Source organism: Talpa europaea, assembly GCF_964194135.1.
Source record: "Talpa europaea genome assembly, chromosome: 2".
In the NCBI taxonomy this organism is placed as follows: domain Eukaryota; kingdom Metazoa; phylum Chordata; class Mammalia; order Eulipotyphla; family Talpidae; genus Talpa; species Talpa europaea.
Genome location: NC_140068.1, coordinates 143,925,025 through 143,948,555, shown reverse-complemented (window position 1 = coordinate 143,948,555; position 23,531 = coordinate 143,925,025). Strand labels below are relative to the sequence as shown.

Sequence of the window (23,531 nt, the reverse complement as noted above, 5' to 3'; positions counted from 1 at the left end):
GATTCTTCCATTCTTTTAAAAATAAAAAAGGAAGCTTACCTACATCTATGGGGACATGCCATCCGTTCTTTTAAATGAACTTAGAGATTATGTGAATTAAGACTTTTTTATAGCTCCTCCAGTCCTCATAGTCTTAAGCACATGCCAATCCTACTCTTCCCCTTATCTAACTAGGGACCAATACATGCCATGGGCCGATGGCTGCAGACTCCCCAAGAACCAGCATCAGTTTAGAGAATGATGCCCTGGGCCCCGATCCCTGTCTGCCTTGGAGCAAGTGTGGTGTGAGGCAGGTGGTCCTGTGGCCCCGTCACAAAGGCGGGATCACTGCCTGGGTGATGACACAGCCATCTGCCATGAGGCTCCAGAGCTTAGACCAGGAGGTCTGTAGGCAAGACCCGGGTATTACTGGCCGGCTGTTATGGGGTCCCGGCACCCCCTGGCCGCCAACTCAACACTAGAGACGCTTGCTCTGTATTTGGAATGTTGCTGTGAGGGTTGAATTTTTAAGATATCTGAAATAGCACAGAATTGCCTGTGCCTCTGGGGAATGAGAGAGCCCCTGTCCCTTTTTCCAGGCCAGTTTTTTTCACTGAGGTTTTCATTGTCCTAAATTCACTGCCTGAAATTGTTTTCCTGTCTGTCCTGTTTTCCATTTCACTTTCTGTCCTTGGGGAAATGAGCACAAGGGTAGAGCAGAGAACAGCAGAGCAGGTGGTGGGCAGGCAGGCACATGAGTGGTAGCTTTCTGCTGTCAGACATGCTGTTCAACACCCTCCTTCCAGCCCTCAAGAGCATGCCTTACTTATTCGGTGAGCTATTGTGAGCCCAAGAGAAAGCAAAAGTATTTGCAAAAAAAAAAAAAGAAAAGAAAAGAAAAGAAACTAATATTTGAACCACAGCCATTATCAGGGGAGCAGTGCCTCCCTGGGACACTGGCAGTAGCTTGGCCAAGGTAAGGGCAGGCTACTTCCCACCTGCTCCTCTCACGCCCCAACCGGCACCTGAGTAAGTGGCTGTCACCTATAGCCTGCTCTTGCTGTCCTCATGAGGCCCTGCTCCTTTACCTCCAAATGAGCAAAAGCACAGCACTCTCAAAAGGAAAAAGGATTTCCTTCATTGCCAAACTACCTTATGGAAAAGGTGGGAGGTCTGAAATTTCAGGCATCTTTTCCCCAAATATGAGCATCTACAGTTCATCATTTAGAAACCCAAAACCTAAAGCCCTATGACCAGCATCTCCTCTCACAGGGAGAGCAAAACTCTAAGAAAATTCGAGGCTTATTCTTTCATATCTCCCTTCATCTTGATCCACTGAGGAAAGGAATAGTCACACATTGCTTCATGTTTTGGTCAATATACCCACGTATATTGCTTCATATACGTGGGTAGGATGGCAGTCCCTGGGCAGAGCCTGGCTGCCATCTAGATTTGTGTCTGTTGCTCGGGACCTATGGTTAAGAAGCTAAAGGTCTCCATTGTCCCTGAGGTCCCAAGGAAGGAGCTGCCATCAGCCCCCTTATAACATACCTTGCCCAGGCCCTGTCAAGAATCACATTATGTCAGCATCTTGACAGCAAATACCTACTTTTTATTTTTATAGTTTTTAGATTGTTTTATAACATTATAATTACTTAAGATTTGGGTGTGTCCATCTGTTTTCTATTTTAAAAAATAATACAGCATCTTTATTGTTGGCTGGGATACTTGAAGGTGTTTGGATCATTACATTCAAATAACTTTGTAACTTTTTTAAGTCAGTGATTCCTTGGCTGGGTGGTGGATTTTGAATTTTGTATATTTGGCTCAGTAGGTGCAAAAAGGAAGGGTCAGAGACTCACTGCAATATCTTTGATTGATTTTGTAGTTAAAATAATTTGAAAAGGAAGTAGCTAACTGTTTAGTAAAATGATTCTGGGTTATGGGGAGAAAGAGAAGTGTTTTTAAATGAACATTCAGGAGCTGGGAATGTCTTTTTCAAGAAATTAACCATATGTGATGGATGGAATTTTTTAAAATATATTTTATAACAGGAAATGGCAAAGGCTTGGCAAACAACAGCTCATGGGCCAAATCTAGCCCACCACCTGTTTTTGTACAACCCAGAGCTAAGAACAGTGTTGTATTTCAAATGACTCAGGGAAAATAAAAGAATAATCATATTGATGACACATGCAAATTACATGACGTTGAGATTATCCAAAAGAGCAAAAGCTTAGCACTCTCAAAAGGAAAAAGAATTTCCTTCATTGCCAAACTACCTTTAACTTTACACTGTGCCAGATGACTGTATTCTCTAAAGACTGGAGCCCAGGGTTTTAATTATTCATGCAGCTATGGAAGAGGTGGGAGGTTTGAAATTTCAGGCATCTTTTTTCCCAAATAAGGGCTTTTACAGTTCATCATTTAGTCCATAAAGAAAATTTGGGAACACGGTCACCCCATTTACGGTGACCCATTCATGGTCACCCCGCCGCACTATGGTGCATGGTTAATTTCTTAGCAGACAATCTGACCTGCATTCACTCTTCAGCTCTACAGAAAATGTTGCCACCCCTAATCTACACCAGCAGGGAGAGATTGACCTTACCACATTTATTGGGCATTGTTTCATTTCACTGACACCTATTATGTAAAAAATACTTTTCCGGGCATTGCTCCAATGAGTCCCACCAAGAATCCCCAGCAATTGCACATAACTCAAATGAAATTACTCAGATAACAAGAGACTATTGGCCTTGGCAAAAACACTTCTCGATTTACTCTCCGCAGCTGTGCAGGAATTCTCATCTGCATCTGGCTGTCTGTTCAAGAGACTTAAATAATAAATGTGATTTTATGTCAACTGCTGTTTCTTCTGCCTTTATTTGTATGGAAGCCTCAGTGAAAATAAAGATCAGAAGTCGATGCAAATAAAAATATATTATTGTCAACTTATGTTATTAACTTTACACTGTGCCAGATGACTGTCTTCTCTAAAGACGGGAGCCCAGGATTTTCATTATTCATGCAGCTATTTTAGGTAGCATTTTACTTGAATAATATTTAAGCTGGGATTTTTCTCATGCTCCTTTGTGGAATAACACTTGAGAATAAATGTGGAAACACTTGGCTTTGTAAACATGAGCATATCACTCATTTGTCAATTTTTGATAATTGTGTACATGTATCAGTGTCTTGTTAGCAGAGTTGTGTGTGATTAATAAATGTTATATTAACAGAATTTCTTATTTCTGTGTTGTCTGCTTGTGGTTTTTTTCTTGCCAGTTCCTCATTTGAGTTTGTATTGGATATTATTACACCAGTTCAGAAATGTACAAAAAGCAACAGACTCTGCCACCCAAAAATATAACTGTAGGAATTTAGGACATGCCACCCCATATTATTTTGAGCTGAAGGCAACTGAGAAGAAGCAGATACAAGAGTTCTCCTTGCTTACACATCCTTTGTAAATCATCTCTCTGCTTCTTTCCCTCACGAGGGCTGTCACCAGCAGGTGACAGCAACCAAGTTATTCCGAGCAGGACGGCAACCACAGTAATCTCCCCAGCTCCTGGTGTCTTCTGTCCTACCCATCCTGCACACCTGTTAGATCAGCCACAAGATGCTTTTGCCCAAACCTTCCAGGGACTTCCTGTGGGTATCCAGCCCTCCCTAAGATGATCTCAATCAACATGATCAGCTTCACCTTCCCGTCATCAACCATCTTCTCCAAACATGTTGATCCAATTCTTATCCTTTCTTCTTTACACCCTTGGGCACATCTGCCCAGAATCTCTCTCCTCCCATCTCTCTGCCGTCTGAATGCTGCCATCCCTGGTGATATGGGTAAGGCTGGGGCTTGCCCACCATCACCCAATCTAAAAGGGGACAAGGACCACTGGCCTTCAAATTAAACCTCTCAAAAATATCCTGCAAACCTGCCCTGCCATTCCCAGGCCCTTTCAAAATTAAAGTCACTGTTGTACCATCAGTGCAGCTGTCTACAGTACCAAAAATCTCACACCAGGGCCTCCCCTGGTGGCGCAGGCGGTTGAGCACAGTGCTGTGAAACTGCCACAGCCTCTGCAGCACCGGTTAGATCTCGGGCAGGCCCGGTGAGAATCCCACATGGTGCAGCAGACCTCTCCTGTCTCGCCCGCTGCTCCCCTCAGCAGTATATTACGTCAGTCTGCCTGTTTTGTTTCCCTCTCTGTCTCTGGTGAATGCTCTCACTCTCCCGCACATCTGGCCTGTACCCCAGTTCTTGTATAAATAAATCAATCTTTGGGGAAAAAAAGAGAAAAAAAAATCTCACACCAGTGATTCTCATTCAGCTCCTGGAAGACTTCAATTTCAGTCGGGTCTCTATTGTGTGGGTTGCATGCTTACAAGCTGGCTTAGGTTTTTCTCACACCTTAGGACACATCTTGCTGGCCAATACACAAAACAGATTACGCATAGCTGCTCGCTCAATTCAAGGCTATGGCGATGGTGATGCTGAGTACACTTTCCTGTGATTTGGGTCAGTGGTTCCCTGCTGAGGTCGAGAGTACAAAGGATCCACAGGAAATTTTCTCTTGATTGTGATGATAGCTCTACAGTGGTAAGCACATCAAAATTTGTCAAACTGCACTCTTCAAGTATGTGCAATTTATTCTGAGTCTATTCTACCTGAAGACATTCTTCTTTTTTAAGTCAGCAAAGGTTCACTTCTAAGACTTCTGAGCCCACCCAGTAACTCTGCAACCAACCTTGTTAGCTGACCAACAAGGAGGCAGCCAGGTGTGGCTGTGAGGTTTTGGGGAATCAATACTTCAAAACTGAAAAAAGTGATGCAGGAGTTACACACACGAAATGCAAAATGTGGGTGGATTATTGACACAAATTAGATGGGGGAGTATGGCTTAAGCAACATGTCCCTCAAGCTAGTTTGCATCTCCCAGTAGCAGGTCTTCTGAAGCAGGGGGCAGACTGCACATTAGTGTCAGAGAAGCTATTTGCTGTGCTCTCCTGGCCCAGCACCTCTCTAAAAACAGTCTTCCCACAGGAAGGAGGCTTGTCCCAGGGGCTATTACTCTAGACTTCAGCCATTTTTTTTTAATTTTTTTTTTTTTTTGTAAAGGGCCAGGAGGTAAATATTTTAAGTTGGGACACAGTCTCTGTTCAAATTACCTCAATCATAGCAGCTCAAAGAACCACAAACCACACGCAAACAAGTGACTGAGCATGTTTGCGTTCCAATGAGACCTTAGTTAAGGACACTATTAATCTGAAGTCGTGTTGTCTTGTGTCAAAAGATAGTCTTATGATTTTTGTCAACCTTGTGAAAATGTGAAAACGATCCTTAACTCACAGTTCACACAAAAACAAGTCACAGGCCAGTTTGCTGATTCCTACTCAAGGGAATGCCTCAAAATATAAAGAAAAGGGCCTCCCTGGTGGTGCAAGAGGTTAAGACGCAGCACTATGAAGCTATCTGCAGCAACTGCAGCACGAATTTGATTTCCGGTCAGGGAAGTGTCCCACATGGCGCAGCAGACCTCTCCTGTCTCCTGCTGCTCCCCTCAGCAGTGTATTTCAGTCAGTCTGCCTGTTCTGTTCCCCACTCTGTCTCTGGTGAATCCTCTCACCCCCTGCATCTCTGGCCTGTACCCCAGCTCTTGTACGCATAAATAAATCTTTAAAAAAAATGCAAAGAAAAAACATCCCCCACCAGCCTCCAACAACTAGGCACTACAGAAATCAGGCACCCTTAATTTTGATTTTTACATATCTTTAATAACGTTATATAGAAATGAGGCCTTGTCAATACAGGGGGGAAATAACACACGCAAAAATAATACATCTTAAAAATAAAATTGAGACAAAGCCAAAGTCCACCATAGACTGATCACATACAGGAGAGTGGTAGCCCCTCTCCTTCCTGCTCACAGGGTGGTGTCATTGGCAAGATGCCTGGTTTTCTTAACTCGCTGGCTTGGTTTCCAGCAGTTGTGATCACAAACACACTAGGCTTCTTAATGCTGTGGCTTTGCATCTTCCTTCATCGAATTAAACCAGCAATCTTTCCTGTTGGCTTGTGAAACCTATAAATGCCCTCCTGCTTTCCAGGGTCCTCTTTTCCCCTCTAATTCTTGGCAGTTGCTCTTCCAAAGGCACTTAATGGTAAGTGTCCCGGACGAGAAAGCAGATTGTCACTCCACCTTGTGCTCTGATGAGGCGTGAGGTACACGAGAGGGTCCACTGGCTGGTCACTAGTGTGCAGTTTTGTTTGATTTACCATGGATTCAAGATCCTTCTGTGGCCAGTTGAGAAAGCAGGGGCAGCGCAGGAGCGGCAGAAGCAGCACTTGGCTAACCGAGAGGTAGAGCCCATAGGAGACAAGGCGGAATTCATCCTCGTGCTGGGATCACAGCATCCAAAGGTCCACCAGAATTTTCCCTCCGATAGTTGGGGGCAGGAGTTTTTTAGGTCTTGGTGGGAGGCAGTTGGAAATCAGAGGCTCTGCAGCCTAGAATTTGTGCATTCAATTCCCAGACCCACCATTTCTTAGATGTGACTTTGGGCAACTTACTTAGCCTCTCTGGGCCTTCTGATGGTTATCAGAGTGAGCCCCCACCACAAGAGAGTAACAATACCCACAGGGCCTCCCTGGTGGCGCAGGGTTAAGATGCAACCTACGAAGCTATCCATAGCTACTGCAGCACGAATTCAACCTCCGGCCAGGGAGGTGACCCACATGGCACAGCAGACCTTTCCTGACTCGCCCACTGCTCCCCTCTGCAGTGTATTTCAGTAGATCCACCTGTTCTGCTCCCCACTCTGTCTCTGGTGAATCCTCTTACACCCCTGCATCTCTGACCTGCACCTCAGCTCTTGTATGCATAAATAAATAAATCTTAAAAAAAAAAAAATCCACTTCTCAAGGTTGACTGCAAGGATTGATGGAGGACAGGAATAGAAAAACTGTAAAGGAGGCCACAAGGCCAGAAACCTGGCTCACACAAGGACGTGGGGGTAGAAGAGTTTAGCTTAGCTATTGACAAAGCTATGGAAACTAGGATCCTTAGGTGCAGGTGACACAGTTGTGGAAACTAAGATCCTTAGGCACCAAGGCCTAGATTACAAAGCATAACATCCAAGCAGGTATCTGAGGGAGAGGAGGGCAGATCCAAAGGTAAAGATACGGAGATTGAGCCCATTGTAGAATCTCCGGGGCCTTTCAAATTCTACAGTTATCCAAAATCAGCAACTAACCCAGAGGCTCACAAGGAGTGACTCCTCCCAAACAGAAGAAGACTATATCAGTGCAGTCTCTGCACAGGCTGGGGGCAGCACTCCCTCTGCCCACTTGTGGCGATGCAGGTGCCTCTTTTCACCAACTATCTCCCTCTGCAGGGCAGCAGCCTCCTGCCAGCCAGTGACCTGCACCTGCCAGGACTTCTCTTTCACTGACCTCCCTCAGTGGAGGCCACTCTCCTCAAGGTCGCCTGCCTGCAACCGTGCAGGCCTCTCTCAGCAAACCTGTCCCTTTGGGGCAGCTCTTCTTGCCTGCTTGTGTCTACGCAAGTGTCTTTTACTCTTCCATCCCTTTCCCTAATAAACCTGCCCTTTAAATGTAACTAACGTCTCTGTCTCGTGGAGAAACTTGCTTGGGAAACTCGCTGCGTATCGCTGAAACGGGAGCTCTGGTTTCCCAGAGCTTTCCCAGAACCCAAGGACCCCGCACTCACTCCAAAAACCACATCAAGGATCACACATATTACATACATAAAGGACAGGGTCTTTCAACAAATGACTATGTACTTCTTCGTCATGATATTCTACCAACCTCATATTTGGGCTGTGATCCGCTATGCCAGAGATTTCTGGCCGTGCACAAAGCAACAGGTCCTTGGTCACTAGGTCGAGCAGATTTTAAATTTATGAAGATAAATATTGGTGTAAAAAGCCTCCCATGTTCATTTGAACAGCATAGACAGTATTGAGCTGGCTGGCAACACAGAAAGGCTTAAGCCAAGAAATAACATCAAAACTAAACTTACACTCCTATACTTTTTCATCGTCATTTCCTATAATGAACAGTAATTAAATCAAGATGGTCTTGTGACGATGAATATTAACAGAGAGCACAGAGAGTCGTGAAAACTTACTTTTTTCCCAGAGGCTCGCAGGAACATGGCCCCTGCCCTGATGGTTTAAATCTGGTGGTTCAGTCACCTTCGCTGGTTCTCTTTATCATAACAAAGCAGTCCTAGCTCTACAGCGGCCATGGCAGCAGGTGTGTATGCTCACAACTTGATGCTGCCACACTGCTTCTGGGATGGGCCCCACTGTCGAGTAAGTGAAAAATTATCAGGCTTTTCTGCCCTCCCACCATTAGCATTAATGATGGATCCCTGTGGTCCTACATGTATGCCTGATGGCGGGCACCTGGAGTAGGGTGTGGGCCTGCTGCCCACCTGGGCTGAGAGACTGGGATTATAAGGGTGGTGTCCCCCAACAGGAAAGGAGCAGAAAGAGGAACCATCTGAGCAGCAAAGGAGAAGCAGAGACCACGAGAGAACACCAGAGAGCCCAGAAAGAGTGAAGACTCACCTGGGGGGCTGGGAGGCCTGCCAGCCTCCCAGCCCTCAGGTCATTCCCCCACCCACCCCCTTGTAAAAACCTGAATAAAAGCCTGAAAAAGCCACTGAGGGTGCCAGGACTCTCTCTCTTCCTGCCTTTCATTCTTACCTTCCCATGAATTATGTCAAAGGCACCACCCAGATTATTGTTATGGGCCTTGACCTAACAGAGTGGGCCCTTTGCTGTCCAGGCAAAGAATTCACCAGAGTGCCAGGGATAGGGGAGTCTGGCTAATTCTTTCCTGCACTGGTTCCCTTGTGCTTGAGCCTCTAATAAAGCCTTGTCTAGCTCAGCTACAACTAGCGATAGAGAAATCTTTCCCTAGAGGGCAAAGGACCTACTCTTTGGGGTGAGACCTGTAACACTGCCAGGCTTAGGACTGTGGGCGGATGGAGAACTACAGAGCAGTTCATTGCTCTGGGAGCTACTCTGTGGTCAGGGATGGCTTCACTTCACCCATGTATTTAAAAGATTTATTTAGCAGAAAAACTATTTAATAAAAACATTTTAAACACATGGAATGTTAAATTATTATTACAGAAAGCGCATGTGGGAACCCAGAGTATCAAGAATGTGCCATCCTAATGAAGACTGATGGCATTTCAGAGTTTGGGGACAGATGCAAAATCACTAGTTCTTGAGCTCTATCTACGGCAGTCAGCACGCATGGCCTACATTATAGCCCCCATAAATATTTTGTGAGTTAATCACCTTTATTGTGTTTAATGTAAAATGGGCCTAAGAGAGGACTCAATGGAGGTTTTTTATAGGAGAATGAAAAGGTAAAGAATGTAAAAAGACTGGCTTCAATGTTCAGTCTACAAGTCCCTCCTTGTCGATAACTTCCTCCTCAGAATGCAATTTTTATTGAGCTGTCAAACATCCAAGATCTGCTTTCTAGAAAGAGCACAGAAACGGTGGTTGACAAAAATGAAGAAGTTAAACCAGGGGGCTTTGCTCTGTCTGGGTATTGCAAGCTGACACAGAAAGCTTGTGGCACAGAAGTCAAGCCAGGCCCAAGAGAAACCATCATAAGTCTTCTGAGTTTATGGATCCACTCAGAGTTGTTTGCAAAGTCAGCCTTAAGGGCATACATAGCTTCTGAGATAAGTGAGATCTCTTTAAAGCCATATTTAACTCACCTTCCCTAAAGCAGTTAGAAACAGGTGTTAATCTTTATTTGAACACAGACAAGATATACTGGATCAGCCACAAAACCACGAAACTGGTGGTGCCTCCCTGGTGGTGCAAGGGGTTAAGACGCAGTACTGTGAAGCTATCTGCAGCCAACACAGCACGAGTTGGATCCCCGGCCAGGGATCTGACCCACATGGCGCAGCAGACCTCTCCTGTCTTGCCCGTTGCTCCCCTCAGCAGTGTATTTCAGTCGATCTGCCTGTTCTACTCCCCACTCTCTCTGGTGAATCTTCTTGCCCCCCCCACTCTGGCCTGTACCCCAGTTCTTGTATGTATAAATAAATCAATCTTAAAAACAAAAACAACTTAGCTTCCTGCCCAGCCTTTATTCCTATTCACAAGTATCCCAGTGGAGAAAGCAATGTTCTTGTTTGATTTTGTGTCTCAAAAACCTCATGAAAACGAGTCTTTTCAAATGTGGAGACACATATCCTGCCTCCCACATATCCAGGCCACGGTGTGTGAACTCCCTCGGGCACTGGATGAAGGACTCCTGGGCCATCCTTCTTTTCACAGCAGCAGCATTATCTGTCCTTTGAGCAGTAGCTGAAGGAAGTGCCATTTCTGATGGAGCCATTCATGGAAACCTTTGGATTCCCTCTCTCCATTCTTTCTCGGCTAAAGATGGTGTCCTGGTCACTGTCCAACTCAGACTCTGACACCATCAGGCTGGAGTTGTGCTCTGTGCTGCGGTGCTTGATACCTAGGGAAAAGCAGACAGATATGTCTTAGGGAGACAGCATTTTCCACTCTCGGCTGTCTGTCATTACGTTACAGGGCAGGGAGAGGGGCACCCCAGAACCCCCACACCTGCCTGCTCTAAATAGGTTCTGCCATCTGCTGCATCAAGATAAAATGTAAAGAAGTTCCTTTCTTTAATGGAAAGGAACTTTAATATAATTAGTAAACAATACAGAAAAGACAAAAAATATAGTTTCTAAATCAAGCACCCAAAGTGACCCGTCCCCTCATGGGTAAAAGTCCACCCAAGCAGGATTGGTCCAGAGCAAGGCCCCAAAGCCTGCCACAAATCTAAAGCACCTTCTGGCGGGGACCCACAGAAAAGGATCAGAAGCAACCAGACAAGTCTGGGAGAAAAAGAGCAACATCAAAAGCAAGACAAAAACCACCACTGTCACCTCCCCACGGGTCTCACTCACATCTGTGTCACCCAGTCCACAACCAAAAGGCAAGCGCAGTTTCTTCATGTGTCTCTCTGCTCCAGGTGCCTCCTCCAGGTCTCCTTCTGGCTCCCCATCCTGCTTCCTCCCTCCTTAGTCTCTTCTCCATCTTTTTCTCCTCCCTCTGCAGCTCCACCCTCCTTTCAGTGGGGCAGGGAACCTGGAACCTCCCCTTTTCCTGGGCACCAGCCTGTTACAATTCTGATTTCAGGACTGTGCTCTCAGCATCTTCAAATCCATCACTCACAACACAGGTGCTGGGTGGGGTTTCCTAGTGATTAATAAGTGGGGCTGTAGAATCACACCTAAGCCTGAGGCCAACTTTTGATATCTCCTATCTGTGTGTCTCTGGCCCAGGTGCCAAACCTCTGGGCTTTCAGTGTCCTCATCTGTTAAACTGGAAGGTAACAAGGCATCTCCTCCATGGGTTTACGATGGGGATTAAGTGAAAGAGTCCATGGAAAGTTCTTGTCCAGCATCTAGCACAATAAATGAAAGCTGTTATGATTTTACCATTTAGTTCAATCTCATATTTTTTGGTAGAGTAGTTCATTGCTGGCAATCAAAATAAGAGACAGCTCTCAAAGAATTTATAGTGTCTAGCTAAGGGCTTAGGACAAAGGCTCCTGAGAATATAGTTTATAACAGGCAAGAATTTAAAAATAAATCTCATATGAATCTAAATGATATCAGCACACAATTATCAGCCGTTTCAGTGGTATTCCAAATAGGATGGGATTTGAAGAGATTTGGGGCAGAAGAGGCACCCAGAAATATTCAGAGAAAATAGTCCAGCTAAAGGATTCGTGTAGGAAATTGAGAACGAGGCTGAGACCTCAGGAATACAAGTGAAGCCATGAAGTTTGGATTTTAAAAGCAAACGTGTGACTTGATTAACTGTGGTGTCAGGACATTATTAAGGTGACTGTGCAGGACGGAAGGGGGAGGAAAGTGACCTTGAGCTGACAGCACACACAGAAGAGCAGAGGGGAGAACAGAGCCCAGCCTTGCAGCAGAGGTCCTGGCCCAGCCTGCACCTGGGAATCCCAAACTCTGGTACTTGGGCAAGTTGCTAAGCTTTTCTGACCTCCCCGGTGGTGCAGCAGTTGAGCGCAGGGTTGCAAAGCTGCCTGCAGCCTCTGTAGCGCTGGTTCGATACCCGGCCACCGGTGAGGGTCCTGCATGGTGCAGCAGACCTCTCCTGCCCCACCCGCTGCTCCCCTCAGCAGTGTATTTCGTCAGTCTGCCTGTTCTGCTCTCCCCTCTGGCTCTGGTGAATTCTCTCACCCTCCCGCGCTTCTGACTGTACCCAGTGCTTGTATAAATAAATAAATAAATAAATCTTTTAAAAAAAAAGTTGCTAAGCTTTTCTGTCCTTGATTTCCTCTTCTGTAAAATGGGTATAATTATAGTATGCATCTCATTGAGCTATTATTTGGACCGGAATTAGATGGGTAACATGCTTAGAACAATACCGAGTACAGAGATTAAACATTAAATACTTGTTAACCATTATTGTGCATGCTATAGTTTAGAAGTGAGAGGAGAAGGATCTACACAAGGGGGAGGTGGTGAAAATGATGGAGAAAGGGGGCAAGATACTAGGCGAGATGGCCTGGGTACAGTGGGGACAAGGCACCTGGCCAGGCTCCCATGACTGAGGCTTAGAACCTGGGTGGTAAGAAGGGGAGTTCTGTGAGCAGACATGGCAATGTCGGGAGGGTGAATGTATTTTAGGGGCAAGAGGATGAGCTAATGCAGCCTAAAGCACCCTGAGCTCTTAGGTATAAAGTCGCCTTATAACACTTCTGCTCTTAAGTCATGTAAATGGTGAGCATTCAGTGTACTTACGAATTCCTAATAACGTGTGCCATGATTTGTACTTTCTGTGATGCTTTTCCTGCCAAGGCTCCTGACTCCACTCTCCCTACACCCTCAGTTGTCCTGGTCTCTGTGCCCCACAGGGCAGGGTCCACGCTGCTGTAGGACTTGTCACATTCTGGAATAACCCTCCTCCCTCGGCTGTGAGCTGCCATAAAGGCAGGCATAGGCTTCATTCTCTCCAGGGTCTAACCAGATGGTTGTACTTAGTAGGCGCTCAGCATTTCCTATGGATGCCTTTGAAAGTGATTCTGTTCCTCTGGACAAATTAACTTAGTTATACATCCAGAACTATGAAAAATTTATAGAGTGAGTGCTGAGCCGCCTTAGAAGACCAGAGAAACTTCAATAAAGTCCAAGAATTGATAAATGAGAATGACAAAGTTAACAGAGAGATCGGTTCATTTTGCGTAGAAAGTCAATTTTCTGTTAAAGTCTCGTCTCCATCTAGCTACAGGGCTAATTAGTTAAGTCAGAGACTAAATAAAAATGCTTGACTTTGAGGTCTAAATGTTATTTTGCTGCATTTCTTGTGTATAGATGTCAAGGGAATAGCCCTCAGAGACAAGATAGGGTGAACTGATCCTACACTCTTCAAACTAAAGTAGAGAACATTTTGGCACTAGTAATACCTCTGTTTAATTTGGTGGGTGCTAAACTGATAAGAGGTGTTTCCTACCCCTCACCCATTAAAGTCTCCGAGCACTTTGCCAAAATTTCATTAAATTTATAGCATAGGGGCCTCCCTGGTGGTGCAAGGGGGCAAGCACCACACTATGAAGCAATCCGCAGCCTCCGCAGCACGGGTTTGATCCCCGGCCAGCCAGGGAGCAACCCACATGGCGCAGCAGACCTCTCCTGACTCGCCCGCTGCTCCCCTCAGCAATGTACTTCGATCCGTCTGCCTGTTCTGTTCCCCACTGTGTCTGGTGAATCCTCTCACCCCATCCACACCCCTACACACACATGTCTGGCTGTACCCCAGATCTTGTATGCATAAATAAATAAATCTTTAAAAATAAATAAATAAATTTATAGCATAGGGGGCCTCCCTGGTGGCGCAAGGGTTATAAGCATCAGCTAGTGAATCCTCTCCCCTACCCCCTCACCTCTTGCCTGCACCACAGCTCTTATATGCATAAATAAATCTTTAAACAAAAATTTAAAGCAGAGCATTCCCTCTTAGTTAGCATAGCCTCAGATGATGTGCATTGCTTTCCAGACAGTTCTTTCTCAGTTAAAGTGCTGACATCTGCCTGTGTGGGTCCCTGCTCCCCAAGGCAACTCTCAGGTAAACTCCTGGATGGAATTATTTGAAGGTGTCAGGCAGCCATTTTGGAGACTGTCTTACCATATTTGGGTCTCAGCTCCATTCTCTCCTGGTCATCCATGTTGTCTAGGATGGTATACCTTGTTTTTTTCCTTATTTTAGTCCTTTTTCGCCTGAAAGGAAAAAATGCAAAGTTCAGCTCAGATTCTCAGAGAGATAACAGGATCCAGGATTTAAGACATGTGGAGGAGGCTAGAATGGCCTCTAGAATGTAATCATTGGTCACCATCTTTTAATAATGATGTGCATACACAGGGAGGTCTGATTCAAAGGCACTGAAGTTCTTCATGCAGACTTTTAGGAGCAGAAAGGCCACGCTATCCACAGCCACAGCTCTCTGCAAAGACTCAGAGGAGGGGCCACGGTCCTTTACAGCAATGCTCAACTCCTGTGTGCTGGCCCATCAGTCATTCTTTCCTCAGAAAAACCTGGATAAGCAATTTACCCCTCAACCTGTACTACCTTGGAATGTCCAACGATGCAGGAATAAAAGAAACCAAAATCTGAGAAAAAAAAAAAACTATATATAATAAAGGCCTCCGTGGTGGTGCAGAGGTTAACGACAGTGCAGTCAAGCTATTGACAGCCTCTGCAGCACAAGTTCGATGCCCGGAGGCCAGGGAGCTACCCACATGGCACAGCAGACCTCTCCTGTCTCACCCTCTGCTCCCCTCAGCAGTAGATTTGCCTGTTCTGCTCCCCACTCTCTCTGGTGAATCCTCTCACCCCCCAAACCTCTGGCCTGTACCCCAATTCTTGTATGCATAAATAAATAAATCTTTTAAAAAACTATATATAATAAATTCCTAAATTTAATTAGCAACAACCCAGTCTTGCATTATTTTTCCACACCACGGGAAACAACTGGTTCTACATGCCACAGCCTATATTTCAGAGGAGAATGTGCAAACCCACATCAAATCCATGGGAAGGTGTGCAGGGCAGGGAGCAGAGTCATTTCATAGCACAGAAGCAACTTTCTGAGAGCGTGGCAATTAAGAGCATGGGTTTCTAACCCTGGGCTAAACACTAACTAGCTGGGTTGCTTTCAAAAATTATTTGACACTTTGGTGCCTCCATGTTCTCACCCACAAAATGGGAGTAAGAGTATGCTCTCATGTGGTTGGGAAGAGTCAATAAGATAAAATATAAAAAGCACATAGCACCATTAATCATAGTGGCATACGGGCCTCCCTGGTGGCACAAGGGGTTAAGATGCAGCACTATGAAGCTATCTGCAGCCACTACAGCATGAGTTTGATCCCCAGCCAGGGAGCTACCCACATGGTGCAGCAGACCACTCCTGTCTCACCTGCTGCTCCCCTCAGTAGTGTTATTTCAGTCAATCCACCTGTTCTGTTCCCCCCTCTGTCTCTGGTGAATCCCCTCACCCTTCCACACCTCTGGCCTGTACCCCAGGTCATGTATGCATAAATAAATAAATCTTTAAAAAAAAATCATAGTAGCATATGTTCACAGTAAATCCCTGACATCATCACCATCATCATCACTGTTTCCTTGATGCTTATCTCACAAAGCTTCTGTCATAATGTAAAGGGGCTTAAAGCACAGTAGGGTAACCATCATTCCAGATGGTTCTTAATGGATGTGACTTAACAGGAGGTATGCCTCTAAGTGCCTGTGTAGGTGTTCCCTTTACCTTTGGAAAGGTAATCGCAAATGAAACTAAAATGATTTGTTAAGTGGTTGCTGAGAAACAGCCACTCATTATGGTATACCATTATTTTCCATCATGTCTTCTTTGTGGAGATTATCGGGGCTTCATCTGGGTAAGTGCATCCCATGCTATCTTCAAAGAACAAGAGGAATCACTGTCACTGTGAATCTCCTCACAGAGGGCTAGGCAAGGAGTTCTGGAAGATTCTGACAATGGGGCAGCTCAGGGACTTCTCAAAGGTCAGCCCCATGGAAAAACTTAAGCAAAAACTCTGTTGATGTTAACACCTCACTTAAAGTTTTCCACTTCTTAGATAAAATTCATGTAGATTTGGTTGTTGCTTTACACAGTTAAATAATATCTATATCTAAAATGCCTTCCTCTACTGAGGCTGACTAGTCAGGACACTTAGGAGGTGTTCTACTGAATATAATGTGAGACTGATAGAAAATCACATTAGATTTGATACAGAATCATTGAACCATCTAGAAAATCTGAGAGCAGCAATGAGATAAGCTTCCATTAAGCTTATGGAAGCTAGGCACATAAGTCCAGAAAAATAAGAGACTGCATGATATAGTAGCTTTAAAGTCTAGTTTGTCTTTATATAAAAAAGTATTATGAACAACAGTTCAGCAGTTTAAGTGAAGCAATAGCTACCAAAGCTGTCCTATCCTCCTGAATAATAGTGTTACTGTAATATCAGGTTTTCAGATCTAGTTCCCCAGCCAGGAATTGATCCCAGGCTGCAGTGGCAGCGCTGGGTCCCAGCCACTACACAACCATGGGTTCGTGTCTAATGAGGCCACCTTGCAGTCCTGCCTCAGAGAATATACATTTTCTTTTCCTAATTGCTCTAAAACCCCATCAGTCTCGTTGTGATTGGTTAGTTCTTGGTGGTCTCACTCATTCTGCCTTAATGTCTCTGTGCCCAGAATTACACCTTACATCTCAGTCCTTATCTTAGAGTCCTTTTTTATTGCCCTTGTCTGGGAATGTCCCACTGCCCATAGTCCATGATGTTAGATTAATCTCTTTTGGAATCTGTTGCCCTATCTCTGGAGCCTGTCTGATTCCTCCAAGGCTTTATCCTATTCTAACCCCAGAAGCTACCGCTTGCCCTATGATTCATTATGTCTTTATTTCAAGTACACAGATAAAGCACACCAGGTACCTCTTGCAGCAGCAGATGCAAAGCCAAGTCAACACCCCTGTGAGCACCAAGAGGGTCAGAACCAGCACTGTCACGTAGAATACACTCCAGTCTGAAAAACAAGAAAGCCGGCGCAGACACGGTTACATGCTGTGTGCAAAACAACTTCATTTCATGATTGGCAGTATTTCTGACTCCTTCCAAGCAAAGGTCATCTTGGGCCTGAGCAAACCTCATGTGGCTGGAAGCAGCGCAGAACAGGGTAAAATACAAATAACTCCAGAACAACCTAAACGCTACTTTTGTCTAGTTGGTTCATGAAGCACATATTTCATGCTGACTTGAGAACAGAATCATCTGAAAAAACTGAAACCAATCAATTAAAAGAGAAGTCATGTCTCTTAAACACCCATGTATGGTTCATCAAAATATACATTCCAGAATCATAACCCTCCTGCCCTCCCAAATAGTTGTGAATTGGTTTTCATAAAGAAATAAAGTACCTCTGTGGCTTCCTATGACTTGCAGGTACTTTTCACAGTGCCAAGCAACAACTCAGAGATGAGTGGGTCTTCATTCCTTCCACAACCTTGCAGAAATCCTATGTAAAAGCTTTGCAACAGGGGCCTCCCTGGTGGCACAAGGGGTAAGTTGCAGCACTATGAAGCTATTGGCAGCCTCTGCAGCACAAGTTCGATCCCCGGCCAGGGAGCTACCCACATGTCACGGCAGACCTCTCCTGATTTGGCCCACTGCTCCCCTCAGCAAGGTTATTTCAGTAGATTTGCATGTTTTGCTCCCCATTCTGTCTCTGGTGAATCCTCTCACCCCCCGACACTCTGGCCTGTAGCCCCGTTCTGGGATGAATAAATAAATCTTTAAAAAAAAAAACAACTTTGCAACAGCAACTCAGGAGCAGAGAAGCCAAAGGAGTGAAGGTTCAAGGCTTAACTCTACTGAATATTACACACGCTCCTTGGAATAATGCTCAAAGGGCTGGCTATTTTTCAATTTTTATGGAGTAGTGATGAGTGGGAACATAATTTGGCAGTCAATGCTCAGTAATATTTCTGCTAATTATGTCCATCTGGAGCCCCAAGACAACAAATTTACTCTTAGAAATAGATAGGCATTAAAATAGTTTCCCCTCCAGAAGGGATTTAAGGCACCAGCTTGGCCAGCTGAGGCAGTGCCTCCACATGCTGGTTGGGCACACAGTCCAGAAGAGTCGCCCTAATTCTTTTGTTCATCTGATTCCAGCAGGTCCATACCAGGGGCCATGTCACCACAAGGCCAAGCCAAGCTTAAGGAAGAGCAGGTGACCTGGAAAGGCAGGCCTTGTGGCCCACAGCAATTCTCTCAGCAACACCCACCGTGATTCTCCAGATTTGCTCTACAAACTCAATTTTCTCATGAGGACATTTTACCAAAAAGCCTAAACTCACAGACTATGGAGAAGATCTTCATTTACCAAGTGAATGAGTTCACTTGGCTTCAGGAAATAGGAACAGGGTTGAATGTTTACAGCTGCAAAGCTAGGCAGATGTTTCTGATATTCCAGAATGATGTGGGATCACACATACCCCCACCTCAAATGTTCACATAGGCTTTTCCCCAGATGTCCAGAGAGGACTTTTTTCAATTTGTGCCACATTGGTATGTGAAACTAAGGTCAACCAAGACCCTGTGGGTCTCAAGGAAAACTCTTACTATTTTAAGAAAAAAAATGCAGGGTCTGCCCTGGTGGCACAGCGCTTGAGCGCTGGGCTGCGAGGCTGCCCACAGCCTCTTCAACACTGGTTCGGTCCCCAGCCGCAGACGAGGGTCCCACATGGGGTGCAGACCTCTCCTGCAGTGCCCGCTGCTCCCCTCAGCAGTGTATTTCATCGGTCTGCCTGTTCTGCTCCCCACCCTGGCTCTGGTGAATTCTCTCACCCTCCCACACTTCTGACTGTACCCAGTGTTTGTATAAATAAATAAATAAATAAATAAATCTTTAAAAAAAAAAAAAAAAACCTTAAAAAAGAAAAAAAGAAAAAAATGCAGATTACCTAGATTTGGGGGCTTCTGCAGAAATAACCTTTTTTATCATAGAAATCTATCTAGAGGCAAGGTTTTGTCACATGAGTTACCCTCTCCTTGTCATATAAAGCCCCAACTCCCTCCTTAACACCCAGGACACAAACCCTGTTTGTCCCATTCTCTTGTTCATGCATTTAGAATTGACAACCATGTAAATTTCCAATGTGCATGTAACTAAGTTTTTCCCCTTTTCTCTCTCCAGTCTGTCTGAGAAGGATCCAGAGGGGTGGATCCCCTGTTCCCTGACAGTGAGTTGTGCTGAAGCTCCCCACCCAGGACTCACCGCAGTTGCTCTCTCCATCGCGGATGTAGCTCTGTATCAGGTTCTCCATCCACAGCTGGGAGCAAATGCAGCGCTTCGTGATGGGGTCACAGAGGCCATGGCCAGAGCACTTCAGAAGGCAGCCTGCAAAGAGGTGAGAGGGCTGAGGTCACCACACAGAAAAGCTGAGGTTCCCTGGCTTCAGCTTGTGGATTCCCATGACTTCGGTCTGGAACACATACATCTTGCTGAATCAAGAGCCCCCGGTGGCCCAGCAGCATTCAAGGGAGTCTCTCAGTATTGACAGACTCAATCTGGAAGCAAATGGCAGAAAAAAGCCAATCCACACCGTAACACGAAACTCTTAAAAATGCAGCATCTTCTGGCCTAAGAAAGATAAATTCAAAAAATTGATCCAGTGAACATACTGAGGACCCTAGATAACACCATAGTGAGGGACACTGGCACCCCAGAGCAACTTTTGACTCCCCCAATTTTTTTAAAGATTTATTTATTTATGCACACAAGAGCTGGGGTACAGGCCAGAGATGCGGAGGGTGAGGATCTACCAGAGACAGAGTGGGGACCAGAACAGGCAGATCTACTGAAATACACTACTGATGGGAGCAGTGGACAAGACAGGAGAGGTCTGCTGCACCATGTGGGATCGAACTTGAGCTGCAGTGACTGTCGATAGCTTGATAGCACTGTATTTAACCCCTGCACCACCAGGGAGCCGTACCCCAAATCTTAACTACTAATAGCCTACTATCGATAGGAGGACTTTCTGAGAACAAAAACAAGTCAATGAGCTCATATTTTATTTTTTCTTTTAAAGATTGATTGATTGATTGATTGATTGATTTATACAAGCACTGGGTACAGTCAGAAGTGCAGGAGGGTGAGAGAATTCACCAGAGCCAGAGTAGGGAACAGAACAGGCAGACTACGAAATACACTGCTGAGGAGGGCAGCAGGCGGCAGGAGAGGTCTGTTGCACCATGTGGGACCCTCACTGGCGGCCAGGGATCGAACGGTGCTGCAGAGGCTGCGGGCAGCTTCCCAGCCCAGAGCTCAACCGCTGCGCCACCAGAGGAGGCCCTGAGCTCATATTTTGTATGTTGTATATATCATATGCTGTATTCTTACAATAAAGCTAGAGAAAAGAAAAATTATTTTAAAAGTCACAAGGAAAAGAAAAGGCATTTATAGGATTTTCAACTACACAGGGCTCAAGGATCAACTGCATTATGTATTGAAAAATCTGCATGTAAGTGAACCCTGCAGCCCAAACCTCGTTGTTCAAGGGTCAGCTGTAATTGTGGGCATGCATGCAGATTCACCTACAATTAATATTTACAACTTAATATTGTTATAATTAAACATTATTTAAAATCAAGCTTAAAGTTCATGAATAGAGGACTGGTTGCATAAATCATGAAACATTCAGAGAGGAGTATTATGCAACCAAAAATATCTTACTGGGGGAGAAATTTTATTTTTTTTTAAGATTTATTTATTTATGCATAAAATATCTGGGGTACAGGCCAGAGGTGTGGGGGTGAGAGGATCACCAAAGAGAGTGGGGAGCAGAACAGGCAGGTTGACTGAAATACACTGCTGAGGGGAGCAGTGGGCGAGACAGGAGAGGTCTGCCATGCCATGTGGGTCTCCTCAGTGGCCGGGGATTGAACTCATGCTTCAGTGGCTGTGGATAGCTTCACAGACTGTGTCTTAACCCCTTGTGCCACTAGGAAGGCCCGAAGGAGAAATTTTGGAGCATTTGAGAAAACACTCATATTTAGAAAACAGAATAAAAACAAATATCAAATTATCCTGGTGGTATTAAATGTCTCCAGAGAAGGAGGGACTGTAAGGATATACATCAGGGTCTTCACAAAAGTTTGGGTGGTGGGAATTCTAGCTTTTAGAATCTAGAGGGCTATTTGGAAAAAAAACTTTGGCCTCTTTGGGTATTCCAAATTTCCAACAATACATAAATGTTACTTTTGCAGCAGGGATAAAAGGAGTTCTTAAAAAAATCTTACTCATCTCAGAGAAGGAGACTTGGAGGAGGCACATGGAGCAGAAACATAGGAGGGAGGGCGTGCTGGCTTCTCAGCCTTGGCTGAAGCCAGGGACATGGAAGGAGACATGTGGAGTCGAGACATGTAGAGACACTTGGAAGAGAGATGGGTAAGAGACCACTGGGAAGCTGACCATGGCAGCCTTTGTCTTGATTTGTCCTTTGATTTTGCTCCTTTCATCTCAAACCTGCCAGGCCCCTTCTGCCCCTTTCTATGGGTCCCCACCAGAAGGTGCCTTTGACTTGAGACAAGCGTTTGGGCCTCAGAGGCCCTGCTTTGTGCCAACCCTATTTGGCTGGGCATTTACCCACAAGGGGATGGGTAACTTTGGTGTTTTACTGGGAAACTATTATCCTTTCTTCCCTCTCTATGCATACTATTCTATTAAAATTCTATCACACTAAAAAAAAAAACCTGTTACTCCATGTTACAATTGAGAAAGTCAATTGTGGGCAGACATATATCTGAAACAAATTAAATTTGACTGAAATCCCATTTACTAGGGATGATAAGATTCTAGAAATTAAGTATACATAGAAGAGATGAGATCCCCCAATAATTTCAACACAGCCTTCTGCTAGAAAAGGCTTGAGTCTATGAGTGAGGAGAAGTCGATGACTGAAATTAATTTCGGGGATAATTTTAACATCTCTGTCTTATTTTCAGATGCAAAATTATGTTGTAGGGCCTCCCCGGTGGCGTAGCAGGTTGAGTGCAGCGCTGTGAAGCTGTCCACAGCCTCTGCAGCACAGGCTCGATCCCGGCCGGCCGCGGAGATACCCACATGGCGCGGCAGACCTCTCCTGTCTCGCCCACTGCTCCCCTCAGCAGTGTATTCCAGTCCTTCTGCCTGTTCTGCTCCCTGCTCTGTGTCTAGTGAATTCTCTCACCCTCCCGCGCCTCTGGCCTGCACCTCAGTGCTTGTATAAATAAATAAATCTTTTAAAAAAATTATGTTGTCTTGCATTAAGATTTTACAAAGCAATGGTGCTTATTTGCAAAAAATAGATATTAAATTTTACTATACAACATTATTGTGTCTCTTATAACTCTCACACACCTCAGTGTCCATTGCAATGACCACACTAACATAATAAGGGATTCATGCCCCTCAGAGACCTTGGACAACAATCACACTTCTATCCACACCTATGAATTGTTTGGTGCCCAGGAAGGGTGGCAAGCCAAAGAGCTCAAAGGCACAATGGAAGGCACTTACAAGGTATTTTAAAATTTCAATAATCTCTTTTCACTAACATTACAATCTCAGGCTGATATCCAAGGTAAAAAGATTTTAAAAACATGACTTTTCCAGTGAATAATGCTCAGCTCTCTTTAATATTGTTCTGACAGGTTAAATATAAAATTTCTGACTATGACCATTATCTGGAGCATAGTTCTAAAAATTGACCCATGACTATTATTGTTTTCCAGTCTCCCTCAAAGACACAGTGTACTTGGCCACATGCCTCAGGAGACCTACTGGAGAAAGAGTCATAAAGCAAGTCCCTGGATGCTAGATGAAAGTGTTCATACACCACTCCTCTTTCCCGTGCCAGGAAAGCCTGGCGAAGATTAGCAAATCTAATTCTTTCAGAATGTTCCCATAGAAGTTGACATGGAGAAATATGAACCATAACTAAATACTGAACTTGATTCCCACTCAGTCAACGAAGACTCTGAGGACCTCCCCTGGTGGCTCAGGTGGTTGAGCACTGTGCTGTGAAGCTGTCCGCAGCCTCCACAACACGGGTTCAATCCCGGCTGGCTGGTGAGAATCCCACATGGCGTGGCAGACCTCTCCTGTCTCACCCACTGCTCCCCTCAGCAGTGTATTTCGTCAGTCTGCCTGTTCTGTTCCCTGCTCTATCTCTGGTGAATCCTCTCACCCTCCCACACATCTGGCCTGTACTCTGGTTCTTGTATAAATAAATAAATAAATCTTAAAAAAAAAACAACAGACTCTGAGATCTGGCTGCTGTTCGGCCATATTGGAAACAGAGACTCCACCACTTCCCATAAGTCTTCCCCTCTAACCTCAAGTGGGTAGTTGTTTCCACAACATTTTCA

The 23,531-nt window shown here is 45.0% G+C and overlaps 1 protein-coding gene across 4 annotated transcripts in view; it reads right to left on the bottom strand.

Annotated features, from left to right (window-relative positions):
* Positions 1-10,331: 10,331 nt before the first annotated feature.
* The window catches only part of KIAA0319, a gene marked incomplete at both ends in the record, with an annotated part of 68,881 nt that continues 55,681 nt past the window's right edge, over positions 10,332-23,531 (bottom strand). For 2 of the 4 annotated variants that reach the window (XM_084228829.1, XM_084228830.1), the window contains 4 exons: positions 10,332-10,510; positions 14,221-14,312; positions 17,052-17,142; positions 19,396-19,518. In XM_084228829.1, the coding sequence (XP_084084955.1) occupies positions 10,332-10,510; positions 14,221-14,312; positions 17,052-17,142; positions 19,396-19,518 (485 nt within the window). Of the gene's footprint in view, positions 10,511-14,220; positions 14,313-17,051; positions 17,143-19,395; positions 19,519-23,531 lie in introns of those variants that run through there. The other 2 variants (XM_084228831.1, XM_084228832.1) reach the window with 2 other exon arrangements.